The sequence below is a fragment of the Vigna umbellata genome, chromosome 1 (genome assembly GCF_029865625.1).
Source record: "Vigna umbellata cultivar VRB3 chromosome 1, Vumbellata_1.0, whole genome shotgun sequence".
Lineage (NCBI taxonomy): Eukaryota > Viridiplantae > Streptophyta > Magnoliopsida > Fabales > Fabaceae > Vigna > Vigna umbellata.
In genome coordinates, this window is record NC_142165.1 from 88,450,807 (window position 1) to 88,475,411 (window position 24,605).

The 24,605-nt window shown below is 31.1% G+C and overlaps 2 protein-coding genes across 3 annotated transcripts; one reads left to right on the forward strand and one right to left on the reverse strand.

The window, feature by feature from the left end:
- Positions 1 to 5,876: 5,876 nt before the first annotated feature.
- Positions 5,877 to 11,263, forward strand: LOC124826702 (uncharacterized). 2 transcript variants are annotated; one of them, XM_047299603.2, is made up of 12 exons: positions 5,877 to 6,564; positions 6,668 to 6,713; positions 7,105 to 7,177; positions 7,626 to 7,709; positions 7,865 to 7,981; positions 8,350 to 8,817; positions 9,096 to 9,502; positions 9,620 to 9,719; positions 9,822 to 9,881; positions 9,979 to 10,065; positions 10,245 to 10,373; positions 10,711 to 11,263. In XM_047299603.2, the coding sequence occupies exons 1-12, from the start codon at positions 6,555 to 6,557 to the stop codon at positions 11,011 to 11,013; spliced, it is 1,884 nt and encodes a 627-aa protein (XP_047155559.2). In that variant the 5' UTR covers positions 5,877 to 6,554; the 3' UTR covers positions 11,014 to 11,263. The 2 variants fall into 2 exon arrangements, with proteins under 2 accessions (XP_047155559.2, XP_047155560.2); XM_047299604.2 differs by lacking the exons at positions 5,877 to 6,564; positions 6,668 to 6,713 and adding an exon at positions 6,780 to 7,033.
- A 1,101-nt stretch (positions 11,264 to 12,364) lies between these two features.
- On the reverse strand, positions 12,365 to 13,127 carry LOC124826705 (STS14 protein-like). The gene has a single exon (XM_047299611.2). The coding sequence runs from the start codon at positions 13,072 to 13,074 to the stop codon at positions 12,556 to 12,558; it is 519 nt and encodes a 172-aa protein (XP_047155567.1). The 5' UTR covers positions 13,075 to 13,127; the 3' UTR covers positions 12,365 to 12,555.
- Positions 13,128 to 24,605: the final 11,478 nt, after the last annotated feature.

Genomic DNA, 24,605 nt, shown 5'->3' on the forward strand with positions numbered 1-24,605 from the left:
GTGAGATGCTTTTGAAGATAAAATAGCTTTTGTTTCCCGACAATAGTGTTTCCTCCATGGTGTTTCCCATTCAAAATCAATGTTTGTTTTCTTTTTTACACCTCCATGGTTTTTAATATTCAGTAACTAATACAAATTCAATTCAAATATTAAATATTAGTAAACAAAAGTATTCAAATAAATTAAATATTTAAGTGATTCAAATAATTAGATATTTAAAAGGGGAATATTGTATAATTTATTTATGTTTTAGAATATTAAAATGCTAATAATTCAACTCAGACTTCTTTAATTTGTATATTAGGTACGTTTAGATTGTTTTCTTCCATAAGCAAAACTATTTTCAATCTAATCCGGCTCAAATATGTAGGGAATCGAATTAACTCAAAATTCAGATTTATTTTGACATCCATACACAAAAGTGTGTGTCTATATATATATATATATATATATATATATATATATATAAAAGAATAATAGTGTTGAACCATACCTTAAAGTAATCTAGATTTATAAAATAATTGGTTCACTCAGTTTCATTCGGAAGGCGAGGATCCAAATGTAACAAATATATTTCAAAATATCAATTTCTAAATGAAAAGAAATAAAGAAAAAAGTTATAGTTTGAAAAATGAAATACTCTTAATCCAGCAAAAACTCATTTTTGGGTTAGTCTTGTTACATTAAACATTCTTGATAGCATCGAGTGGCCCAACAACTTCATCTGCATGATTCAATTCATTTCAGGTTGCAATCTGGAAAGGAAGCAAGTAACACATTAATGTGAGAAGATGTTTCATTTGGTTCCTGCGTCTCTTCAACCTCTCCTCAACTACCCTCTCTACCACTCAGTTTAGAACAGTTTTGTTTAGGGCCGCCACTAAGTAATGGTGTTGGTAGCTCTAACTAATAACTAATGTGTAACGGTTATTTTTACGTTTGTCATATGATAGTTGTTCTGTTTGGTTGTCACCAACTCCTCAAGAAGAGAAAGTCTCCTCTTTGATGGATTTCATTTGTTTGACTTAGTTTTTGTTCACAGTATTATTCTATTCTTGGTTAGTCACTAGACAGACCGAAGTGAATTCATATCTTTTTAACTTATCTAACTCCAATGGAATCAGATTGCTTTTAAGAGGTAAAAGGGATAAGACACTATATCTGCTTAAAAAGACTTCAAAGTTAATGAGATTATATTCTGATTTACTTTAGCGAACTTCTTTTTCTTCTAACCTTTATAATATATGCATATATCCTAATGCTCTTTTTTCTCTACAATGGAGAATGGTTCAACAAATGTTTAACTTGAGTTTTAGGTATATGTTGAGAACAGCTTGCGCAATGATTGAGGGTAGGGTTTTAGGAAACATGAAGCATCATGTTACTTCCTTTCTTTTAGTCAACCGCTCTACTTCATTGCTCATAATTTTTATGCTATAAAGTCAACAATCGTCAAAAGTAGTAAAACTTATAGTGCCACCGATTATTATTCATTTATGGGTTAGATTTAAGAATTAGTTTTCTAAATTAAAAATAAATTGGGAGATAATTTATAGGGAACGAAGCAGAGAATTTGGTGAAAAGAGAAGTATAAAAAGGGAGAAAAAGGAACATAAAAAGCATTAGGAGCCAACCAAGATGTTCCGCGCAAGCATAAAAAGTTTGTAATTTTTATAATAGGATATTATTAAGAAGTAAATTAAAGTCTAATCATATTAGAAGATAAGATTTACATTAACTTTTAACATATCTTATTATACCGAGATATATTGGACTAGATAGATAATTCAACAGTGACTAAACCATAAAATGATTAGTGAAATAAATACTAGGGCAATGAAATGAGTGTTGGAGAGGAATGGTTAAGTATTGCAGAATATTAAATTTTGCAGGTTTGGAGCTTGAAGAACTGGTTTATGAGGCATTAAGATAATGGAATTTGGACCATCTTTGGAAGAAGAGAAGTGGGGACAGTAGGAGTAGGAAAAGAGAGACTGAGAGAGATGCCTTTTGCTTGTAATATACGATTGGCATTCACTGCCTTGTCTAAACGTCTTTGGAAACTTCGCCTTTTATGTCACGCAACTGCGATTCCAACACAATTTCTCAAAACCAAAACATTTTTTTCTCAAACCGTTTTTCACAACGATCAACATGCTACCCATTACCAATGACAACATAAACATTTTTGTAATTGATTCAGATGCTTTTCACTACATATTTGTTATACTACCATGTTAATCCATTAAATCAAACCGAGAAACATCAGCTTATGATTTGGAGTATGATAGCCTTTAAAAGATATATAGAGAATAAAAAAGGAGTCCATAATACACTGACAATGAACAGTGAGTCAGAGTGTCCCCTCTGCTCTTTCCCTCCACGTTTAGCTATTGGACATAATTTGTGGATTTAGGTGTTGCCATTACGAGGCAGTGAGAGACACCATTCATCAGATTCCATACTCCGTAGAGTAGCAGATTTATGTTTGATACTGCACCACCCAATTTTTAATTCAGAGTTTGGAAACAACTTTCATTTTGGCCTTCATCATGCTCTTATGATTTGAGCAACATTTGTACTCTTTGCTATCAAAAGTCACTTTTAATTTGTTGTACTCATAAAGTGCATTGAAGTAGACGGATTTGCCCACTGAGAAATTTACCAACAAGGCAACAACAAAACCCTTCAACAGACTGAATTCTCAGCAAAATAAAATCTGCTCAAGTACAAATAACAACACCACTAAATTCATTTGTTTTTAAATTTATATTTTTTCATAGCATTTTTCTCTCAGCTGTTTACAATTCTTTTACATATTTCTTGTACATATACAATTTTCTATATTTTTTTACAAATACAAGGTGGTCTCGTATGTAGTTGATACAAAAACCAAGTTTGATTTGTTTTACTGCTATTCAAAATTATGTTTTTTTTCCAATGAAAAACAAACAAATGCTAGCTAATAAAACATATGACTAGGAACTCAAAGACAAGATATCTCGTATTACACAATACAAGTACCACTCTTCAGACAAGTGTGGAAGCCCTCCAAGCTTCGTTTGAATTTACATTCAAATGAAAAGCTTCTAATTTGTCTTTTTATCAATTCATTCAAAATTTGTTCGCAGTTTGTAAAATTAACCAACTATGCAAATGAAACAGACAAATCAGTTGCCCTTTCAAATCCTATATTGGTTGCTAGTGTTTGCACTCTAGTCGAAGCCTTCAAGATATGTTTATGCAAAACAATTATATTTACCATTTAAGCAATGTGTTTATAAAACTGATTTTATCAAATTTCTAAGGAGAATCTCGTCTTCGTATGTAGAAACTATGAACTTAGATCCTTATCTTACGGATACTATGCTTTGCAATCCTCAATTAGAGAATCTAATCAGACAATTTCGACGGTTACATGGATCTAGGAAGCATGTCTGTCAGATTGATTTGAAAACGGATCCTCTCACTTGGTCTGAAACCACATATTACACATTATTTTTTCTTGTAATCTTGGTGTTTTGTGGCATAGAAATTCGTCCATCTGACTTATACGAAATTTCCACGATAAGATAAAATAGAAGTTTCATTTGTTTATTTATTGGGACCAGAATTTTCGACTCTAATGAAGTTTAGAATATCGTATCTGTCCAAAGAAGAACCCCCTGCATGTTTGTTTTGTTTTTACTCACTCCACTGAGAAAATAACCCAACGACGCTCTCAAAAAATTTGTCACTATGTCAAGTTTAAAGGGAAACAAAATTTGAATACGATAGAACACTTTGTCATTTACCCAACAGCACAACTAATTAATTCTATATATCACGCATAACCAATCTACTTCATCAAGATAATGCTGTTTGAGCAAATAACTATTCAACACAGTTAAGCTCACTACAGATGTTTACTAAACTTTGTCTGTAGTCTCTATTGGCTTTGTTATATATTAAGCCCTTTAGTTTATGCCTTAAATGAATTAACTACTCTTTCTTTCAATAAAGAAAGAGAAATTTTTTTATTATGCTATGCACAACGTGCATGTTTTTCTTATTTGTCCATTTTGTTTTCCCTTTTATCTCCAATCTTAAATTAGTTGTAAAGATAATGAAAAAATGTGCATAAAAAAACCTTGCATGTGATCAGATTTTACCAACAAAATCCTTCCTCAGGAATTTTCTCTCACCTGGCTTCACCAATTAGGCTTTTTCCTGTGCCTTTTCCCCTCTTTTTCATTTCTTTTTCTCTGTCTAAGCAATGTGTGCAGCAAAAAAGAAACTTTATCTGAGTAGGTTAATATGACGACAAAAAGGGAGAACTGGCCACCTTCCCGCACTCCCATCCTTTTCCTTTTGTATTGGTTTTGGCAAAGGTCAAGGTCCCATTAATCAACATATTGTATTATTTTGTGGATTCTGTGACAAACGTTAGTCTCTTTGATACTGAAGGACAAAATGGGGTATCTCTTAATTCCTCCAAAAGACAATTAGACAAAGAGAAAACCCCACAAAACCTCTTCTTTCTACCATCCAAGGTCTATTATCCTTCACCTTTCATCACTTTTGAGATAAACCCTTTTTTTCCTTCTAGCAATTAAGCCACTGTTTTGTTACCTAGTCACTTGTTTCCCATTATTGGTTACAATCTGTTAAAACCTAATTGGTCAGGTAGGAGTGCAAACAAAATGCCTTTTTCATGAATGGACATGACAATAACCATACCAAAACCAAGGAATTCAAATCAATTTGCGAGCCTTCTAACATTCTATACAGATTAATCCAATGCACCTAAACAAATAAATGGTTCTATCACTGTTGACACAGTCAAAATGTATCTCTCTGGGACCAAAAACAAACATCTTATCTTCATCTCTGTTACCATTTTCATTGCATTAGATTTTGGTGCATCAAATCAACTGGCTTAATAATTAAAGATGTGATGCAAAATGAGACAAAGGTGGAGAGACTATCACCAACTCTCACCAACAAGAGCAGAAAATGTTGAAAATACAAGAGCCACCTGTATAAACACGCACAGGGTCGTATGCACAGTCAATGAAAGAGAATAGTTCTGTCTCAATCCATTCATCATGTGTGTTTGATTGTTAGAAGGAGAATTTTGGTAACTCATCTTCAAATATTATTTGCAACTGGACACCTTCTCGGTTGCAGAGGAGTCATGTTACATAACTTTTTTATTTAAATCAAAATAACCCTCTGAATCAAAAAGGAAAAAAAAAAACTAAAATATTGATATAGACATAAATTGCACAATGAAAGGATGAGATTGCAATTTTTTTCTCTGAAGCTTAGCAATCTTTTTCTCTGAAGCTTAGTTCACCAAGAATTATGGTCAGTGGACTCTTGAATTATAATAATTGTATATTTAAGTGAGTCGTGAATTGATTATTAAATAGCCAGTGTTATTAAATTGATTATGAGAAACCTATTTAATGTTTAGTTATGATTCCTAAAGTGACTCTTGATGTGATTAATTTGGATTCTATAAATTATTAAAAGGTTTTTTTGTTTTGTTTTTGTTTTTCTTTATTTTTTTCATGTATGTATGCATTCTGGGAAGGGGGATGTAAATAATAATTAGGGTGGGTAGAAAGGAAAAAAGAACTATTTTCAGAACATTTAACACGAAAAAATAGTATATAATTGATATTATTAGAAAAAAATATAACAATATTGTAAAATTGTTACATGCAAATAACATTGTCGTAAGATATTATGATAATCTTGTTAAGTTTGGAAATATTTGCGTGCTATTCTTTGTACTACAAGTGAAATTATTAACCACAATTTGCTGTTACATTTATATATTTTTATTATAATATTTGTGTGAAATATTCACAAAAAATAGCTTATCACTTTTGTAGAATTATTTTCTTTTTTCATTTTCAAGATCATCAGAGATTCTGTGTAAAGGTTTGGTAGAAACTACATAAGGGCAAGTGTTAAATGAAGAATGAGACGTGGGCAACTTTATGTCATTCATAACTGGTATGAATATGTAATGTGTGTTGAGCCACTATTTTATTTTCTTCTCTTACGGGACCTTGGATCTGTAGAGGCTTTTACAGGAAGATTTTGTGAACTTTTGGTAAACGTTTTGACATTTCGCATTTCCCACCGGTCTACCACTGCAAAAGGCCACCCTTTGCATAAAGGCTACGAACATAGCACGAAACACTTACCACCTCACCAGAGGGTTGTCAAAAGTGAAGCCTCATTGGTCAAAAGCCTAATTAATCTATTATACGCATTCGTGGGTTAGATTTGGTTTCGTTTGGTCCATGCATTGCCCGTTATAGTTATGTTTATGTCTGTCTAAGATGTGTTAGCACCAAGCACTGCAAATGATCCCTTTTGTGTGTACTAAGGAAGCTTTTCGCAGCTCAAATGCAAGTACTCTAGTCAAATCAACTCAAGTCTTGGAGTTTCCTTTGTAGACTCTTCTCTTGGGTAATTTGGTATCTGGGCTATATAGTGTTTCGGCTTTTTGGTTCATTGCATTGCTCAAGTGTTCTCTTCCTGATTTCTTGGCTGTAATGTTTCAGGGTAGGATGCTGACCTTGTGCTGCTTTGTTTTCCGAATTTTTTGTTTTGGTGGTGTTGTATACTTTGTTCACTGGAAATGACTTTGGTTTTGGATGGCTTTTAGGCATGGGGTATGAAGGGTTGATTCCCAGACACAAGCGTTCAAAGAGGTGCTCCTCTCTTCCTTACTCTCTTCACTTCACTTGTACTACTCTCTTGATTGTGGACTTCAGGCATCAGGGGTTTCTTTTTCTTTTCTGGGAAAATGGACAATAATGCTTTTGCATTTATGTTAATGTTTTCTCCAATTATTCATTCTTTCTTTTTTGGGTCTAGTTTTATATATTCCTTGTCTCACCCATTTGAGCACATCCCTTTTGGAGAAGGGGGTTTCTGGTTGGAAGAGAAACTGAAGGCTCATACCTCTCCAAATCGATGAGAATTGGGGGTTTCGTGAATGTAGCTTGGGGACCTTGAAGAGCAACACAATGTAAAATACAGAACCAGACATCGACTTATAATAATATATATTAATTGTGTTTTACTGTTTTGGTTTGACAGCTTTCCTGATAAGAAAAGAATGGAGGATGATAATGCAGATAACCACCTTGAGACTTCAGATCGAACAAAGCTGGTATAATCAATCACTACGTCATTTTATCAAGATATCTCCTTATCATTTTCTTTTCTTTCTTTTTTAACTAGGGATTTGGAGGTGCTGTTTGGCATTTATGATGCTGAAAAAATGTTTGTGGTTTTCGGGGGTGATGATGTGAGGGGATGTTTTGTTGGTATAAATGGTACTACAATAGCCAAGGGCAGCCAGAAATTTTAATAAAAAATAATTTTGTCAAATTTATGTATGGGGAAAGTGATGGACGAACAGAGAATTGTTCTGTTTTTTTAATGGAAAGCATATATGTCTGACAAAATTAATTCCATCTCATATACCTGTGCTAATGGTTGTCTAATCTAATATAATGGTATCGTTCTCTGTTGTCCACAATCAGAACAAATCACTCATAGACAATGATTTAGAAGAAAGATTTTCACACCTATGTATGGCTTTGATATGGTTTCAGGATACAGGGTACCTCACGGAATGTGGTAAACCAAGGAAAAAACAAACCCCTACAAATGATGTTCAACTTACACTGAAGCAAGAGGTAAGACACAACAACTATTCATCAAAATTCTTTTGTTGCATATTCTACTCAATCAGTCATTTTTTTTCTAATCTTTCTTCAGACTTTTCTTATGCTTCATGATACTTCTACCTAATAGCCATGTCTATTTTTGTGTTTAAATTATCTTGTGGCAGATTTTACAATTAGAGAAAAGACTACAAGATCAATTTGAGGTCAGATGCACGTTAGAAAAGGCTCTTGGATACAGACCTAAATCCCTTGTTACATCAAATGACAAGATACTGCCCAAGGTTGGAACCTCTTCAACAAATTTTGACCCAATAAATAAGCATTTTCTTATGTCATGATTTTAATACGATTACCTAGACTCTATCACACTGAGAATTAATGGGTTGATTTTATATGTGTTTTCTAAACCATTTAAAGAAAATTGATGTTGTAAACATACATAGAGTTTTTCTTTGCGTAATCTAGGTTTATGGTGGATATATTTGTAGCTCAATTCTTCCTTGTATGTGTCGGAAAATCATAAGGTTGTCTTGTTGCCATAAATGATTATACATTGTTTAGGATTACACGTCTGCTATGATTTTCTTGTCATGTATGTCTTTCTGATTGTCTTGAGTTATTTTTTACTTTTACTTTTTTTTTCCTCCAGCCAACGTCCCAATTAATTAAAGAGATTGCGGTGTTAGAGTTAGAAGTTGTGTATTTGGAACAATATCTTCTCTCCTTGTATCGTAAAGCATTTGATGAACAATTACCCTCTATAGCTCCATTCACCAAGGGGGAAAAAATAAAGTCTCCTCCAACAGCACCTACAGCAATATTCGTTGAAGTATCTAAGCCTGATCTCTTAACCAAAAGAGGAAGCTCTGCAGTACAATCAATTGATCACGAGCTTGATGCTACGCCAAAGGATTATAGTGTAAATGAACCTCAGACTTTAGGAAAAGAATACAATGTACATCAACCAGAAGGAAAACATTTAGACTCTGGTGTATATCGGTGCCACTCCTCGTTATCCCAGTGTACAGCATTTACAACGAGAGTATCGCCTCCTGCAGCAGATGAATTAACTGAATCTCTGCGTGCTTGTCATTCCCAACCACTGTCCATGATGGAGGTAAATCATGTTTCATGGAAATTTATTTTTATCTGCTTTTTGTATTTAGTATGGTTCCTAGCACATTAAGTTTCTCCGATCATATCATAATAGATTACAGTTGTCTTGGTTACTTTAACATGTTTTTATCCTTACGGAATGGAAGAATAAATGACAGTGTTCATTTCATTGTGAAGTTCTGTTATGTACACTTCTCTTTGTAAACATATAGTGCTGATTTCAGAGAATCATCTTTTTGGACACCTTCTATGGATTTTGACTCAGTTTAATCTGTGTAGTATGCCCAAAATGTTGATGCTTCATCAAGAATAATCAGTTTGGCAGAACATCTTGGCACACGAATATCTGATCATATTCCAAATACACCTAATAGGCTTTCTGAGGATATGGTCAAATGCATATCAGCTATATATTGCAAAATCGCAGATCCATCTACGACAAATGCTGGTCTTTCATCTCCCAGTTCATCCTTGTCTACAACTAGTGGCTTTTCTATTGGAGATCAAGGAGACATGTGGAGTCCAGGGTTCAGGAATTCTTCCTTTGATGTGCGGTTAGACAATCCTTTCCATGTGGAAGGACTCAAGGAGTTTAGTGGGCCATACAGCACCATGGTTGAGGTATCATGGATTTACCGAGAGAATCAGAAATTGGGTGATACTGAGCAGTTGCTCAAGAATTTCAGGTGAGTTTGTTAATATCTGATTGAGATCGTGAAGCTTTCATGTGAAAAGTACTTAGTTAAACAGGACTCTGCAGTCTCTTGGAGTTATAATGGCCATCCACTTATATGTTATTTCAGATCACTTATTTGTCAGTTAGAAGATGTAGATCCAGGGAAATTAAAACATGAGGAGAAATTAGCTTTCTGGATCAACATACACAACGCTTTGGTGATGCATGTAATTACTTACTATTTATTATCAAAACAATGTTTCACTCTAATAGTTCTCCATTTGTCACTTATTAATTGAGGTTGTAATATGTTCTTTGGTTTCTAATAGGCATTTTTGGCTTATGGAATCCCGCAAAACAACGTCAAAAGAGTCCTCCTTTTGTTGAAGGTAAAAACTATGGTAGCTTAATGGTCCATTAAAGGATGAACCCTTTTAGCCAATTTGCTTTTGCTAACTTCGTCAATGTTATGGATGCCCTTTTCAGACGGCATATAATGTTGGTGGTCATACAGTCAGTGCAGACACAATACAGAAAGCTATAATCGGGTGCCAGATGCCTCGCCCCGGACAGGTGGTGCTTCATCTGCTCACGCAATTCCATCCTTTCCCTTACAGAAAATTTAAAACAAAAAAGAAATAGCCATGCATTTAGGATATCTTTGAAATGTCTCCTTAATATGCAACGTATTTATTTTGTAAATCCTAGAGTGGCTTACAAGGAGCTTTCTTCTTACTTGCATCCTCTTGTAGTGGCTACGCTTGTTCTTTTCTTCAAGGACAAAATTCAAAGCTGGAGATGGACGACAAGCATTTGGAATTGAGCATCCTGAGCCTCTTCTGCACTTTGCTCTCTGTTCAGGAAACCATTCTGATCCAGCGGTACTTATTCCAATTCTTCTGTATGTGTGGTTTAATTGAGGAAACAGCAGATAATTTTAACATGAAATAATTTCATTTTGACTTGTTGAATTATATAGTAAACATGGTTTGTGCTGCAAGAATTAAATTCCTTATAGTAGTGGTTCTAATGCCTTCATAGTTAATGTGGATTGTACTGTACAAGAGTTGACTACTATATAAAAAGGTCTCAGCCTGTGCTTGGAATGTGTTCATGGATAAACATGTTCATGGATACGGATAAACAGATAAAGATTCCGTAGCCATTTCTTACATGCTTAACTTAAACGAGTTGCTTATCTGTTTAAAACTATGGCAGGTACGTGTATATACACCCAAGAGAGTGGTTCAAGAACTAGAAGCTGCAAAGGAAGAATACATTCGGGCCACCTTTGGGGTACGCAAGGACCAGAAAATACTCTTACCTAAGCTTGTGGAGTCATTTTGTAAAGACTCGGGTTTATGCTCTGCTGGTACCCTGGAGATGATCCAAAAGTCTCTACCTGAATCTCTAAGAAAGAGTATTAAAAAATATGACCTTGCAAAATCTAAGAAGAGCATAGAATGGATTCCACACAACTTCACTTTTCGATATCTCATACCCAAGGAGCTGGTAAAATAATTGCTTGTTAGCCTTCCTTCTTATTATGGGAGACAATCTACATCAAGCTTTAAAAAACAGTCCAAAGCTGCAATTGTAGTCGAATTTCTCAGCAATTTTTCAAAATATCGAGGATGACAATGGAACTGCAACTACGACTGCCACTGCAATTTTAAACCTTGATCTACATTGTTTGCTCTATTATGTATTCTTTTGTACAAAGTTGACAGGGTAGCAGCAACAGCAAAATCTAATACTCCAATTTGTTGCATTTTGTGTATGCATTGTGTAACCGTTTCATTGTATTATCTGTAATTGATGTAGCTTATTCATAGAGTTGAGATCATGATATTAGCAGTATAAATGATGTGTGTAATCAATTGTCATTTGGGGTTTCTTTTTTGTTATTTATACGCCCGTGATTCATTGCTCTAGTACCTTCGCAAAATTTCTTACATGAAAGTATAAAGAAGACTATTATTTTGCACCCAATAAATTTTTAGATATACTTTAAATCTACTATTTTACTCTTGAATATCTTTTTCTTTGTAAATACAAAAATGAACTTTTTTAACTGAGTTGTGACTGTGTCAAAAGAAAACATTTTCCAAGTACAAAACCAGAGGTGCATTGAGATCGCTATATACAATATTATAGCAATCACGTGACGCTACTGGTCTGTCCAGTCATTAATGGACAATGGTTGCTTGTTGTCATGTGACGAGTTCTTCACCTAACTTTCAATCTCAACTGGATTTCCTTTGCCAGATGGTCCCGTTTGTGGAAAAATACTGGTTTAACTTCAAATTAATCAGTCATGATTTCTGTTTGATAAATTTGTAGAAAATGTTATAAAATAATCCAAAACATAGCGGGCCAACTTGAAAGAATGGAGTTTTCACCATAAAAGAGAGCAGAAGAGGCCGAGAAAACTTACGGACCGAATCACAAGTGAACAGTGAAGAATTTGTGAGACGCAAACAGACACAGAAAGATAACGTACATGCATATAATGGCGATTAGATATTTTGGATCGAGTTGAAACTTGAAACAAAAAGTTCCGTGTTCAACGGGATGATCTACAGCGTCCCGTTTGCACGTGAGCCCCCACATAATTCATCCATGCCATAAAGTTACTGACATGCATGCAGTGACGAAAACCCCACAACACACCACGTCAATGCCTTAATAACCTTCCACAAACATCATCGATCCCCATATTTCACTCACTACCTGGCCCACCTTATCATTATTATTATAATGTTTTCAAGATCAAGATACGACTAGTGTTTATACGTGAACAAAATGATTATATAATTTTCCATGGAAACAAGATCTGCTAAGGAAATCCAAATCAAGAACCAGACCAGTGTTAAGCATCAAAATCCATGCAATGTGGCTTCATGGCATCTGATTCTACTTCAGAAAAAAACTCATTACCTTACACATAAATATATATCAGTTTCAGAGGATTAATTAGCAGAACTTCACGACACAAACAAACATCATTAACCTAGATATATGAAAGGAACTAAAACCGAGAGATACTTAGAAGAGGAAGAATCAGTAAGGGCTTTCCCCAACGTAGTTCCCTGGGGGATTGTAGAAGCAAATGGTCAAGCTAGCATCCTCTTTCACGCACGTCGCTTGAGTGCATCCGAGCTCCACCGACTTCCTCCACACCACCTGCGTGTACACGCCGCACTTGTGGTTGGGCACGCACGAGTTGTCGGTGTGGTTGTAGAACTGTCTCTGTTTCACCCACTCCTCCACCACCATTCGAGCCGTCACCGCCGTGCCGTGAGCCCATAGCTGGTTCGCCCCATACTTTCCGGCTGTTAGGTTGGCGAACTGGCACCCCATCTTGTCCCTCTGGTACCGCACCAGCTTGCTCGTCACGTTCGCCACCTGCTCGCTCCACCGCAGCGGCTCAACGCCCACCGCCGCCCTCGCCTCATTGTGCGCCTCCAAGAAATCTCTCGCCGCCGCGGGGAGCGGGGAAGTCACCGCCGGAGTGTCTCCCTCCGATGTGCCATGGAACGTGGCGAGAACTGCCAGCAGAAACAGTGCACGATAAAGCATTTTGGTTTTGTTGTGAAGTGTGGCCTACCCTCTTGCGTTTGTTGTGTTACTGTTTGTACATTGTACACTATATATACTAACAGCAATTATTCCTTGTCAATAAACCTCTTTTTTATGATTTTTTCTTTGTATTTTAATATTTAACTATTTATCCTATATCACACTTTTAACATTAGAAAATGGTGTATAAAAGAGTGAAATATGTTTACTCTTTTGTAAATATAGCTGGTTGAAAAATTACGATAATGTTAAGCAACACATAGGTTTTTATTATACTAATTTTGCAGTCAAAATGAAAATTTACCAAATGGTGCAACGCTAAAACAAATTGCACAAATGGATGACAAGGCGCTATTTTTATTTCTAAGGGTTTTGTTGTTGAATTAGTAAAAACTTTTACTACAGTCGTTTTATATTAGAGATAGGATAAGGAATTAATGAATAAAATATTGTTACTGTAAATTATTACGATGAATAAAATTTTTATATTTTTCTAACATGTCTTTTAACTGTAATTATGCTTTTGTAAAATGTTTTTTTTTTTAACTCTCTAGGTGTTAAGTTCATATGTTTGCATTTTCTTTTTCATCATTATTTTAAGAGTCCTCTTAATTAGTGTTTATTGGTTAAGAAATTAATAGTTTTTTTTATTGAAAAACGTGTAAAGGTGTAAAAGCCTATAGTAAAAGCTTTTTTTTTTTTCAAAAAAGTTATATAGTAATACTTATTTGATTTCTATAAATATAATTTTTTTGATTTTAGATCCTATTCTTAAAAATATCTAAGTTTAATCTCTATAGATAATATTTTGAATCCCTTTCAATCCTTAAGAATAGTATTAAAAAAGCTAAAATTATATGTTTATAGGTGCGGAAGAGATTAAAAGTAATATGTATAAGTGATATTTTTTAGTGTAGTGATTAAAGAGCAAAACCTTTTTACCTATAAAAACTAAATAAGTAGTTAAATCTATAAGTATTTAACATTTTTAATTGAAATTTTCACTTGTAACATTTTACCATAAGCCACTAAACATTTTTTTACGCGATTTTTTTCTTCAGAAACTCTATTTAAGGCACTAAACAGTCACTCATATGAGCATATATTGCAGAGATTTTTTTTTTATCTAAGTTTTTTATCCTGTAAAAAGTTTTTTTTTTCATGATGTTAGATTTATTGTATCTCTTATGTGAGGTTATATACTTTTGTAAAAAGGTTAGAACATAAACCAGTACTCTACTATAATTATTATTTAATTATTTAATTATTTAATAAAAAAACATATATTTAAACATAAATCATTACTCATGTAAAACTTTCTCTATGTCCATAAAATAAAATAAAATTTCCATACATTATCTATATTTTCTCAACTTACATTAAATGATCATAAGTTTGACATTATGGAAAAACAAATATATACACAAAAATCTTTAAAATTTTAGAATTTGGTCTAACATAATTTTATAATGGAGCATTATTTATTCTTGTAACATAGTACGAGTGTAATAATTATTACAAAAATAATAAATAGGATAAAATAACTTAAAATGGATTATGATATAAGTATAAGAATATATATATATATATATATATATAGAGTTACAGTTATAGTTATAGTTAGTTACAGAAGATTAAATCATTTTAATGAAATCATCCACACTTGTACCTTATTCTTAATATCTATTACAATCTTTAAGGAATTACATGACTTGACGCCTTATGAAAGAGACATATCGGACAAGTTTACCATATATTAATATATCTTATTCTTAATATATCTTATAAGCACTCCGAATAACTCCTTGTATAACATCAATTAATTGTTATACTGAAACCTTCATCCATTTTTATCTTTATATCTTAATGCATATGATTTAAAGTATCAATGAAGTTTTAATGTACATGTTTCCTTTATGGACACAATACTTAATACCACATTATCTCAAACATGTCAAATTACAACCTAGATAGCCCCTTATCTCACCCAAATCTAAATATGTGACTAAACATAACAATTTAACAATTTCATAATTATTCATTGAAATGGATCATCACCAAGTTTCTTGCAACTTTCTCTACCATACTTTTTAACATCTTCCAACCATATATCGTATGTATCTAAATCGTTTCATATCCATTTCAAACATCCCAACCACTTAATCTTAAGAAAACATGAAAAATTTAACTCTTAAATGAGAGAGAATTGATAAGATTTATTTGTCACTTAAACTCTCATTTCAAAACTTTGAGTAGTGTTGAAACTATCACTTGAATGATGACTCTTTAACATAACATTAAATGTTGTCATTAATTTCGCTTGAACAACTAACCCATCATTTCGCATGATATATATTTAAACACTGTAAATATATTTTCTCTCAAAATGTAACCAAAATTTAGCATTTTACATTTTAAAGTCTTTTTAATATCAATTTTTACAACGAAATTTACTTATTTTGTTCCAATTTCATTTTTCAATACTTAAGTTTTCCGAAATTAATAACAATCATGATATAAAACGAAACATTTCATTATCCAATTCAAATTGCTAGAATTTTCTCCCTTACCTTTTTGAATTTTCTCTTTTAACAATATCAACAATTTCATAGTAGTTCAACCAAATATACACAATATTAAATCTATCAATTTTTTTTTCTCAATCAAAATCAAATACAAATTATGTTTACATCCCCACGTGGTGTCTAACTTAGGATTTTATTAGTATTTCAACATATTTTACCTTAACAAATAAACATTTCAAATTAACTTTCTTACTTTAAAATATTTTTCTTTCAAATAATTATTTTAAAGAGGAAAAAGTGATACCTAACTTATTCCTAAGACATAATTCACCAATTATAACTATTCTAGACTACTGTACATTCACTTTTTTTTAATCAAATATGTCATGTACAAAACAATATAACCCTAACCATGTACAGAAAAAAAAAACAGAGAACTTGAGTAAAAAAATTACTTAAATCAAAATTGTAAATTAATAACGTTAACCTAATATTTATTGTCTTTTAATTGGCCTCTAAAGATGGAAATTAACAAATATCAGTCTAAAAATATTAGAAAGAAATTAAAGCTACTCATGTAAATTTACTATTCATAATTCTCTTACTTTTAAAATAAGGAGATTTATACACTAGTGCAAAAAGGGCATTTAACGTATGTTATTTTGGTCGTCAAATCCAAATTCGACGTCTTTGTGGATGATGTTAATCAGACGTCAGATTCCACAGGTCCGACGTCTTTATAGACGTCGGACATGCATTAACCGACGTCTAAGGGCACTATAGACATTGGACATGGCATTAACCAACGTCTAATGCAGCTCGTGTCTTTGGGTAGTAAGTAGCACCTTTTTTCTTTGTTAGTTTCGTCATCGTGTCTTTGGGTAGCGTTGTAGCACCGTCTTTGGGTAGCGTAGTAGCACCTTCTTTCTTTTGGACCTCTTATGGCATTTCAACCGAAAACCGAATTTGGGTCCTTGCCTAGTTCCATTCCAACTGGCAATGAAAACGAATACGATGACTTGAGAACTAAGCAAGAACCCAGGTTCGGTTTTGGGTTGAAACACTATAAGACATCCAAAAGACGCAAGCTTTTCTTATGAGAAAACTAGCAAAGAGAGAATCTGCTACTACACTACCCAAAGACACGAGAAAAACTGCACCAAAACACAACAAAAACTCATTTTAATTGGTTCAAATGGAATATAATCAATCAAATACTAATTTAATCGGAGTAAAAGTATGTTTAAACGGTTCAAAAGAGACAAAAACGCACCTGAAAATGCAATGTCGCAGAGAGAAAAGGTGAGAAGGAAGACGATGAAGTGCGCGTAACCGCGGGGTCGATTTCTGATTTAACAGCAAACAAGACGTCGAACACCTAGGGAACCGACATCTATTCTCGCCTAGACGTCGGGGCCCTCACTAATCTGACGTCCAAAACAACTTTTCACCTACCCTGTCAGGCCATTTAGACGTCGGACAGCGGGATCCAACGTCTATATGGCGGAAAAAAAAAACTTTTCATCTACCCGTCAAACATATACACGTCCGTTATGAGGGTCACCGACGTCTATAATCATATATAGACGTCGGGGTGGCGGGATCAGACGTCTATAAGGCGGAAAAAAAGAACTTTTCATCTACTTGTCAAACATATAAACGTCCGTTAGGAGGGTCACCGACGTCTATAATATTATAGATGTCGGGACCCCTCCTAATAGACGTTTATGTGCCCAACTTATTTATGAAAATGTCACTGGTCAATAATTTACGTTGGTTATTTTGTAATCTAACATCTACAAAATGACGTTAAAGACCAATTTTACACTAGTGATATTAATTTTGACAAAATGACAATAGCTATTTATAAATATTTTACTAAGATAATTACATACCTAACAACTATTAATTTAAGAAAATGAAAGTTAGTATCATAATTTGCATATTCATAAATATAATAAAAATAGGAAATGAAATATAAAAAGTTATTTAAGTAATATATAATTATGGTCCCTAAAGTTGTTGGAGGCAGTAATATACTAGGGTAGGTTTGGAAAGGGGAAAAGTCAGCGCCTAGGTGTGTGAGCTAACTCATCAAACGATGCCCTTCATGTCTGTTCTGGGCAGAGCAGCAGTTACTCAACCAACAAAATATTATCATTTTTTATCAACAAAATTAAAAATATTGCTGCAGTAAAAAACCAACTAAATCACTTTCTTAGTTTTCCATCCATTTGACCACAAAACCTTCTCACTCCTTTTTCTTTCTGTGGATTTTTCAATAAATTTTCTCTCTTAATAAGAAAATTTTCAAACTTATTAATAATTTTTCTATTAACATTGGAAATGCATTTCTTTTATAACATAACACGTGTTGTTTTAAACGGTATACTTTAACTAACTAATCCGTTTTAAAACATAATGTATAAATATGAATGTGTTCTTTATGGATATTAACGATTACGCAATACGAACAAGCATTACACGTGATGGAAAATAACCACGTTTAAAATTGATTTATAAGATAAAATTTGTTTTCAATTACTTAGTAAATAAGGTGAAATAGGTGAGCACGCATAACATTAAAGACAAATTCTTGAAATCGATATCAACTTTATCTAGTTTTTTTTTTTCCCGAAGGAACACGAGGGTGGTGGATTCTTCAAGATGAAAATTTTCAACAAAAAATTATAGTGGAATGGATTATAATTTATTTCCAAAGGAAAAGCTATGAGCAAGTCTTAAATATAAAATCTAAATATTATAAAAAATTAAATTTGTATTTGCATCAAAGTGTAAGTAAAATTTTATAAAAAAAATACAAAGCTCATACCATCTATGATATGTTGTAAAAATAATGCGACAAAATGAGCTAAAGGGTAACACAAAGTAATGATAGAAAAAAAAAACTGTAAACTTTCAGTGAAAATAAGACAATTCCAGAATTATAAAATAATTTGCCACAGTGGAGGGCTGTACAACTTATAAATGTAATACTCATAATTTAATGAATTACTTTCGTCGAACTGCTTAATGAGTGAAGTGATATGGGGTGAAAACTGTAGGAAAATGAAAATATACGGGTGTGGAGTAATGGAAAATGTGTTGTCAAATAGCAATTCCCTAATTTTTAATGGGCCTCCTTCTACAAAACCACACTGCTCTTTGAAGAACAAAAATATAAAAGTTACTTTTTACACCCCGTGTTTCTTTTCCAATTTCCATGGGAGTCTTGGAAATATCTGTAGTACTCATGCAAGGTCGTAGAATTCGAAAGCATGTTTTGAATCATATAATTCGTAAATATATTCTAAATTATGTAATTTAAAATAATAATATATATTTATATTTTTTATTTTCGTATTTCGTAATTTATAAATACATTTTAGATGTTTCTAAATTATAAAATTAAAAACATTATAAATTGTATAATCTAAAATAAATTTTAGGTTGTATAATTCATAATACATTTTTATAGTTAAAATATATTTTTGAATTTAAAATTGCACTATACGAAATATATTTTTAAATTATATAAATCAAAATATTTTTAAATTATAAAAAAAAATTAAACTTTTTCCATGACCATGGAGATGTTAAAAGAAGACAGAAGTTCTAAAAAAATCACCTCAAAAGATACCCTAACAATTATTCTAATCAATGCAAGCTACATTCTTTTAGTTATGTTACATTTTTCATTTCTTCTCAGACTAAATTATTATACTCGTTCTCGAGAAATACCTCTTCACCTAAAAATTTTAGTCTATTTTTAATATAAGAAAATCTTACAGATCAGTTATATTATTATTATTATTATTATTATTATTATTATTATTATTATTATTATTACTATTATTATTATTATTATTATTATTATTATTATTATTATTATTATTATTATTATTATTATTATTATTATTATTATTACGTTTTCAATTCATATTACGAAACTTTGAGACTGTTGAAGATGAAATGAGATTTCAAAGCCAATAGCAGAAGAACTCAAAACATTATTTTATTTGGTGAAGTTTGAAAACCGACAATATATGTGCAAATTAGCTGATAGTATCTTTACTAGTTGATTGGCAAAGAAAAAGCATTGAGATGAATTGATCAATATTTTAAAATTTGAGCTTTGATTAAGCTTATGAAAGAAGTGATTTTATGTTTATCCATAACAGTGATTGAATTGTGGTTCAGCGTGAAGTAATATAATTTTCAAAAATTACATCTTATTTTAAGTAATGAAATACGGTAAAATTATAAAAAAATAACATATACACATTAAATGATTCTTCATAGAATCTAAATATTAATTTTATACATTTGTATAAAAACACGTTTAAATAAATATGTGCCGTTAACTTCATTGGTCGGTAGTTTCAAAATTTGTCGGTCAATAAAAAATATTAATGTCTTATTAATGCTCTAAAATTTATTGATAAAATCTTTGTTAAATATTATTAATAAATAAAAAATATGTCGTTTATTATTAATGATAAGTAATATCTCATTTTATATAATACTATTAAAATAAAATATTTTATTATAAATATTCAAAAATTAACTTATCCAAAATATATTTATATGTACCATCATTCCATTAATAAAATTATAATAATATAAGATATTTACACCTCAAGTTTTTTAAATTATAGTTATATTTAAAAGATATATCTAATAGAATTTACTACTATCTTATGACTTAGACATATGGCTTTAAGAAGAAAACTACAAATTTTATCTTTATTTGCTTCACCAATAAGACAAAAAAAACATAAATACAAAATAAATCAATAAAAAAAAGATAAATTAATATGCAAAAGTAACATCATAAAACATGTTGTATCATAATACAATGTACTCTAACTAATTATATAGATATAAACTATATAATAAAAAACTTTTCTAAACTCAATTATTCATATAAGAAACTCACCCTTTTAGCTTTCAATTACATAATTTAGTACTTTTGAGTAAATTTTGACTTGTCAACCTCATAATACTTTCAAATTTCAAATCCCTAATTCAGGAAATGCAATTTTACCTATATGAAAGACTTCACTAAGGCATTTCAAACACATTCATAACATTGTTTTCATAAATAGCTGCACACATCAAAGCATAATTCCTTATATTTAATAGAAACAACAAATTAAACTTCTTAATCAACCAAATCATGCAAATTATTCAAATTTCACAAATTAAATCACCAAATTGTAATTCACAAAAATATCAATAATATATATTAGCATAAAATTAGCTTCTCTCACCTAGTAGGACATCTCAACTTTAAAACTCCAAACAATCTACAACCACATATGATGCTCTATCTATATATAAAAACATCACAAAAAAATCAGACCATATAATTATGATCAGTGATTGGCAGAGATTCAAATACAAGGCTAAAAAAACACATTCAAGCGAAAAAAAGCTCACTTGCAATCGAAAACAAAAATGGACCAAGAGATGGGCTGGAACCTAACTTACCCAAACTGAGAAATTGATAATCCAAATTAAAGAGTTTTTCACGAGGATTAATTATGCGGCCTCGATTCTTCAATCAAATAAGCAAGAAAGGAGAGCTCGTAGAGAAAAGTAAAAAAACTCTAGAAAAGTGGTTTATAGAGAGATGACGTGTTCTAAAATAATGAAACTCTTTTATAATAAAACTATTTATACTAAAGCCTTTTAATATTAAAATAATTGAGTCTTACTATTTTAAAACTAATATTAATTCTAAAATTCTATTTTTAAACCTTCCTCTTCATTCTCCTTTTCTTCTTTTACATTTTTTTCTTCTTCTCCCTCTTCCTTTTCTCCTCCTCCTCTATCATAGTTGTTGTTGATGTTGCGTTTGTCACCTTCAGCTCCTCCTCCTCTGTTACACCACTGATAACTCTGTCTCTATTATTCCTTTCACGATTGTTGTTGTTCTTGTCGTTGCCTTTACCTTTTTCTCTTGCTCCTCTTTCTTCTTTTTCTATTCTTCTCTTCCATCTTCGTTTAATTACTTATGATATTTGATATATTTCTTTTAATCACTATTACAAAAAAAAAATTATCAGTTCATCATATTACTAGAAATATACATGTGTTATGATATATAAGAAAATGCTTAAATAATAATTTTAGAGAGGAAAAATAATTAGTTATTATAGTGATCAATTTAAATATCAATTTATCTAAATTAGTCACTACAATAACTAATTTTTTTTTCTCTAAAATTGGTTATACTATTTAGATATTTTCTTGTAGTGTTTGTTGTGATTTAAGCAGGGTTTGATATAAAAAAATTGATGGCTATATGATGTGATTTTAAGAGCTTGGAATTGGTTATTATTTAGATATTTTCTTGTTGTGTTTGTTGTGATTTAAGGGGGGTTTGATATCAAAAAATTGATGGCTATATGATGTGATTTTAAGAGCTTGGAAAATGATTTTTTTAAAAGATAAAGTTTGAAGCTTTGTAGGCCCTAAAAGATACTGATTGTAAGTAGCTACTCTGAAAACATGGTATATATATTAAAGTACAAAATCCTACTTATTATAAACTAAGACAACACACAAAAAATTTAAAAAATATTATTTTTATTTCGATAAATATTCAGAAACTAGTACTACAGCCAACGGGGACTTATATTCCTCAACTGAAGTGATGATTATCCTCAACTTGCATAACACTATTTCTCATCCACCCATACCTATTCATATATTTGGTCTTCACATGCAATTATTATTCAGTAATGGACGGCAATTATGAAGTTATATGAAAGTTAACTAAAGAATTGAGTTTGTTTCCTACTTTGTCACCTGCTATTTCAAAATCATACTGCATATTTGAGTGTGACTTTTGATCAAAAGTAACAACTTGATCAACAAGATCATCGCACCGTCTTCACTCTTGAGCATATATATATATATATTTTCACTGGATAGTTACGTCAACTATGGCCAGTAACATCCAAATTCAATTTACTTGATCGTACTTACTACTGTTTTTGAGAATAATTGATGATGGACATTTTTATTTTGGACTACTCAATGAAAGCTATGACACAATTATCGATCTTAGATTATGTTTTATCTTTTTGACTATATGGAGATTCCAAGTGCTATCACAATCGCAAATAAGAATTTAATTTCAAGTTCTCTTTAACTATGCCATCTGATCCATTGCGAGGAAACTTCAACAATTCTTGTCTATTCTCAGGAATATATAACTTCTTGCAAATACGTATAACAAGTGATATCTCGTTATATATTTTTTATTAGATATTTTCGTTCATCAATTAGTTTTGTCAAATCGTACGTGAAGTATATAATATTATTCTATTTGTTTGTGTCTTTTCGGATTGGACAAAGGTGACACCTGATAGTGCTTTTATGTAGTAGCTTTTAATAAACAGGGAAAACAACCAGGAAAAAAATGTTAGAAATGATAAGTTCGAAAAATAAATAAAGTATTAACGAATTTTGTTTGGCATAAAAGTATTCCTAGATTACGATACATAAACTAGAAGTGATGGTATTATATCATACAATAGATATCATTAAGTTGAGTGGTAGGTGTTATAAGTTTGATCTAAGCCATAGAATTGTATAGACTTATCTTGCCATTAATGTGGCATTGGCAATGTGATGAAAAAATCTTAAAGTATCGAAACATGGCTACATAGCTAGCTAGTTCAACAAATCCACAGAAAAAGAAAAACTATGACATCCAATCATACATCCACCCATCCACACTTTAAGACTTTGTGCATGCTATAGTGGATTGATTTTGATTGACCTAACTAGGTCATTGAAAAGTACAACAAATCCACAGAAAATGTTGATATTTTTTTTAAAATTTTTATTACTTAAATTTTACAGATTAGCAGGCTGGAATTTTTGCAATTCTGATTTGGGATCGTAAATACACTTGAAGACGTGACAAATTTTCTAGTGCTTCCAATCTGTACGTATACTCTTGTTGAAGATTGGAAGAAATTTTTATGAAGTAAACATGAAAACCAATCGTACAAACACTAATAGAAATTTTCTATTCAGGTGATAATTGTTCATGAATAAATTTGAAGGAAATTCATACGTTTGTATTTGGTGATTTCCGAAGAAGGAATTCAAGGAGTACGCGCTCTTGTGTGAAAAATAGAGAGAAAGATACCTTGAAAGATAATTAATAATTTATAGTTTTATCTTTAATAATTGGTTACCGATACTGTCTCACTCTTGTGTGATTATGTGAAAGAATAGTGAAAAATTCATGCTAGAAGATAGTATATATAGTACTATTTTATCCTTAATATCAATGTGATAATCGATACTAAACATAATGTATTATGTAACATAATTAATTATATTATTATATAACATAATAAAATAATAATTTTATATTATTATATAAGGAAGATGGTATACACATTTGCTTTTTAATTTTATTTCTTAATAAAAAACTTTTTTAAATTAAAATAATTATCTTTCCAAATTTATTTAAATTTAACCATTTTTTCAATTTGACATTTTTCAAAACTTAATATTTTAAACTAAAGTGATTATTTATAATAAGAAATTATTTACAAAATAAATAAAAATTATTTAAAATATAATTATAAAATTTATTTATATTTATTTTTATAATTTTATTATTTTTTGTTATCATCTAACACATGCATTTTGGCTAATAATAATAAAATACATTTATATAATAATAATAATACTAGTAGTAGTAACATATTAATAATAATATAAAATAAATTTATACAATAAAACTAATAATATAAGTTAAAAAAATATTAATTTATAGAGTAAAATTTATGATAAAAAATTATATAATAATAACATTACTAGGATTTAGGTGAGATATTTGGATCACATCATCACAGTTGAATCAATATTTTAGTGTCTTCAATCATGTTTATGAGTTTTAAGATATACAGATTTTAGGAAAGACATGATATTACTTTATATTTTATTTAGAATATAATATCGGTGTATAATTTT

Bases quoted from the DNA above. Each gene is read 5' to 3' on its own strand.
- LOC124826705 (XM_047299611.2), bottom strand. From the start codon at position 13,074: ATGCTTTATCGTGCACTGTTTCTGCTGGCAGTTCTCGCCACGTTCCAT.
- LOC124826702 (XM_047299603.2), top strand. The intron at 8,818-9,095 runs GTAAATCATGTT...TAATCTGTGTAG, and splicing joins AACCACTGTCCATGATGGAG to TATGCCCAAAATGTTGATGC. The intron at 10,066-10,244 runs GTGGTGCTTCAT...ATCCTCTTGTAG, and splicing joins AGATGCCTCGCCCCGGACAG to TGGCTACGCTTGTTCTTTTC.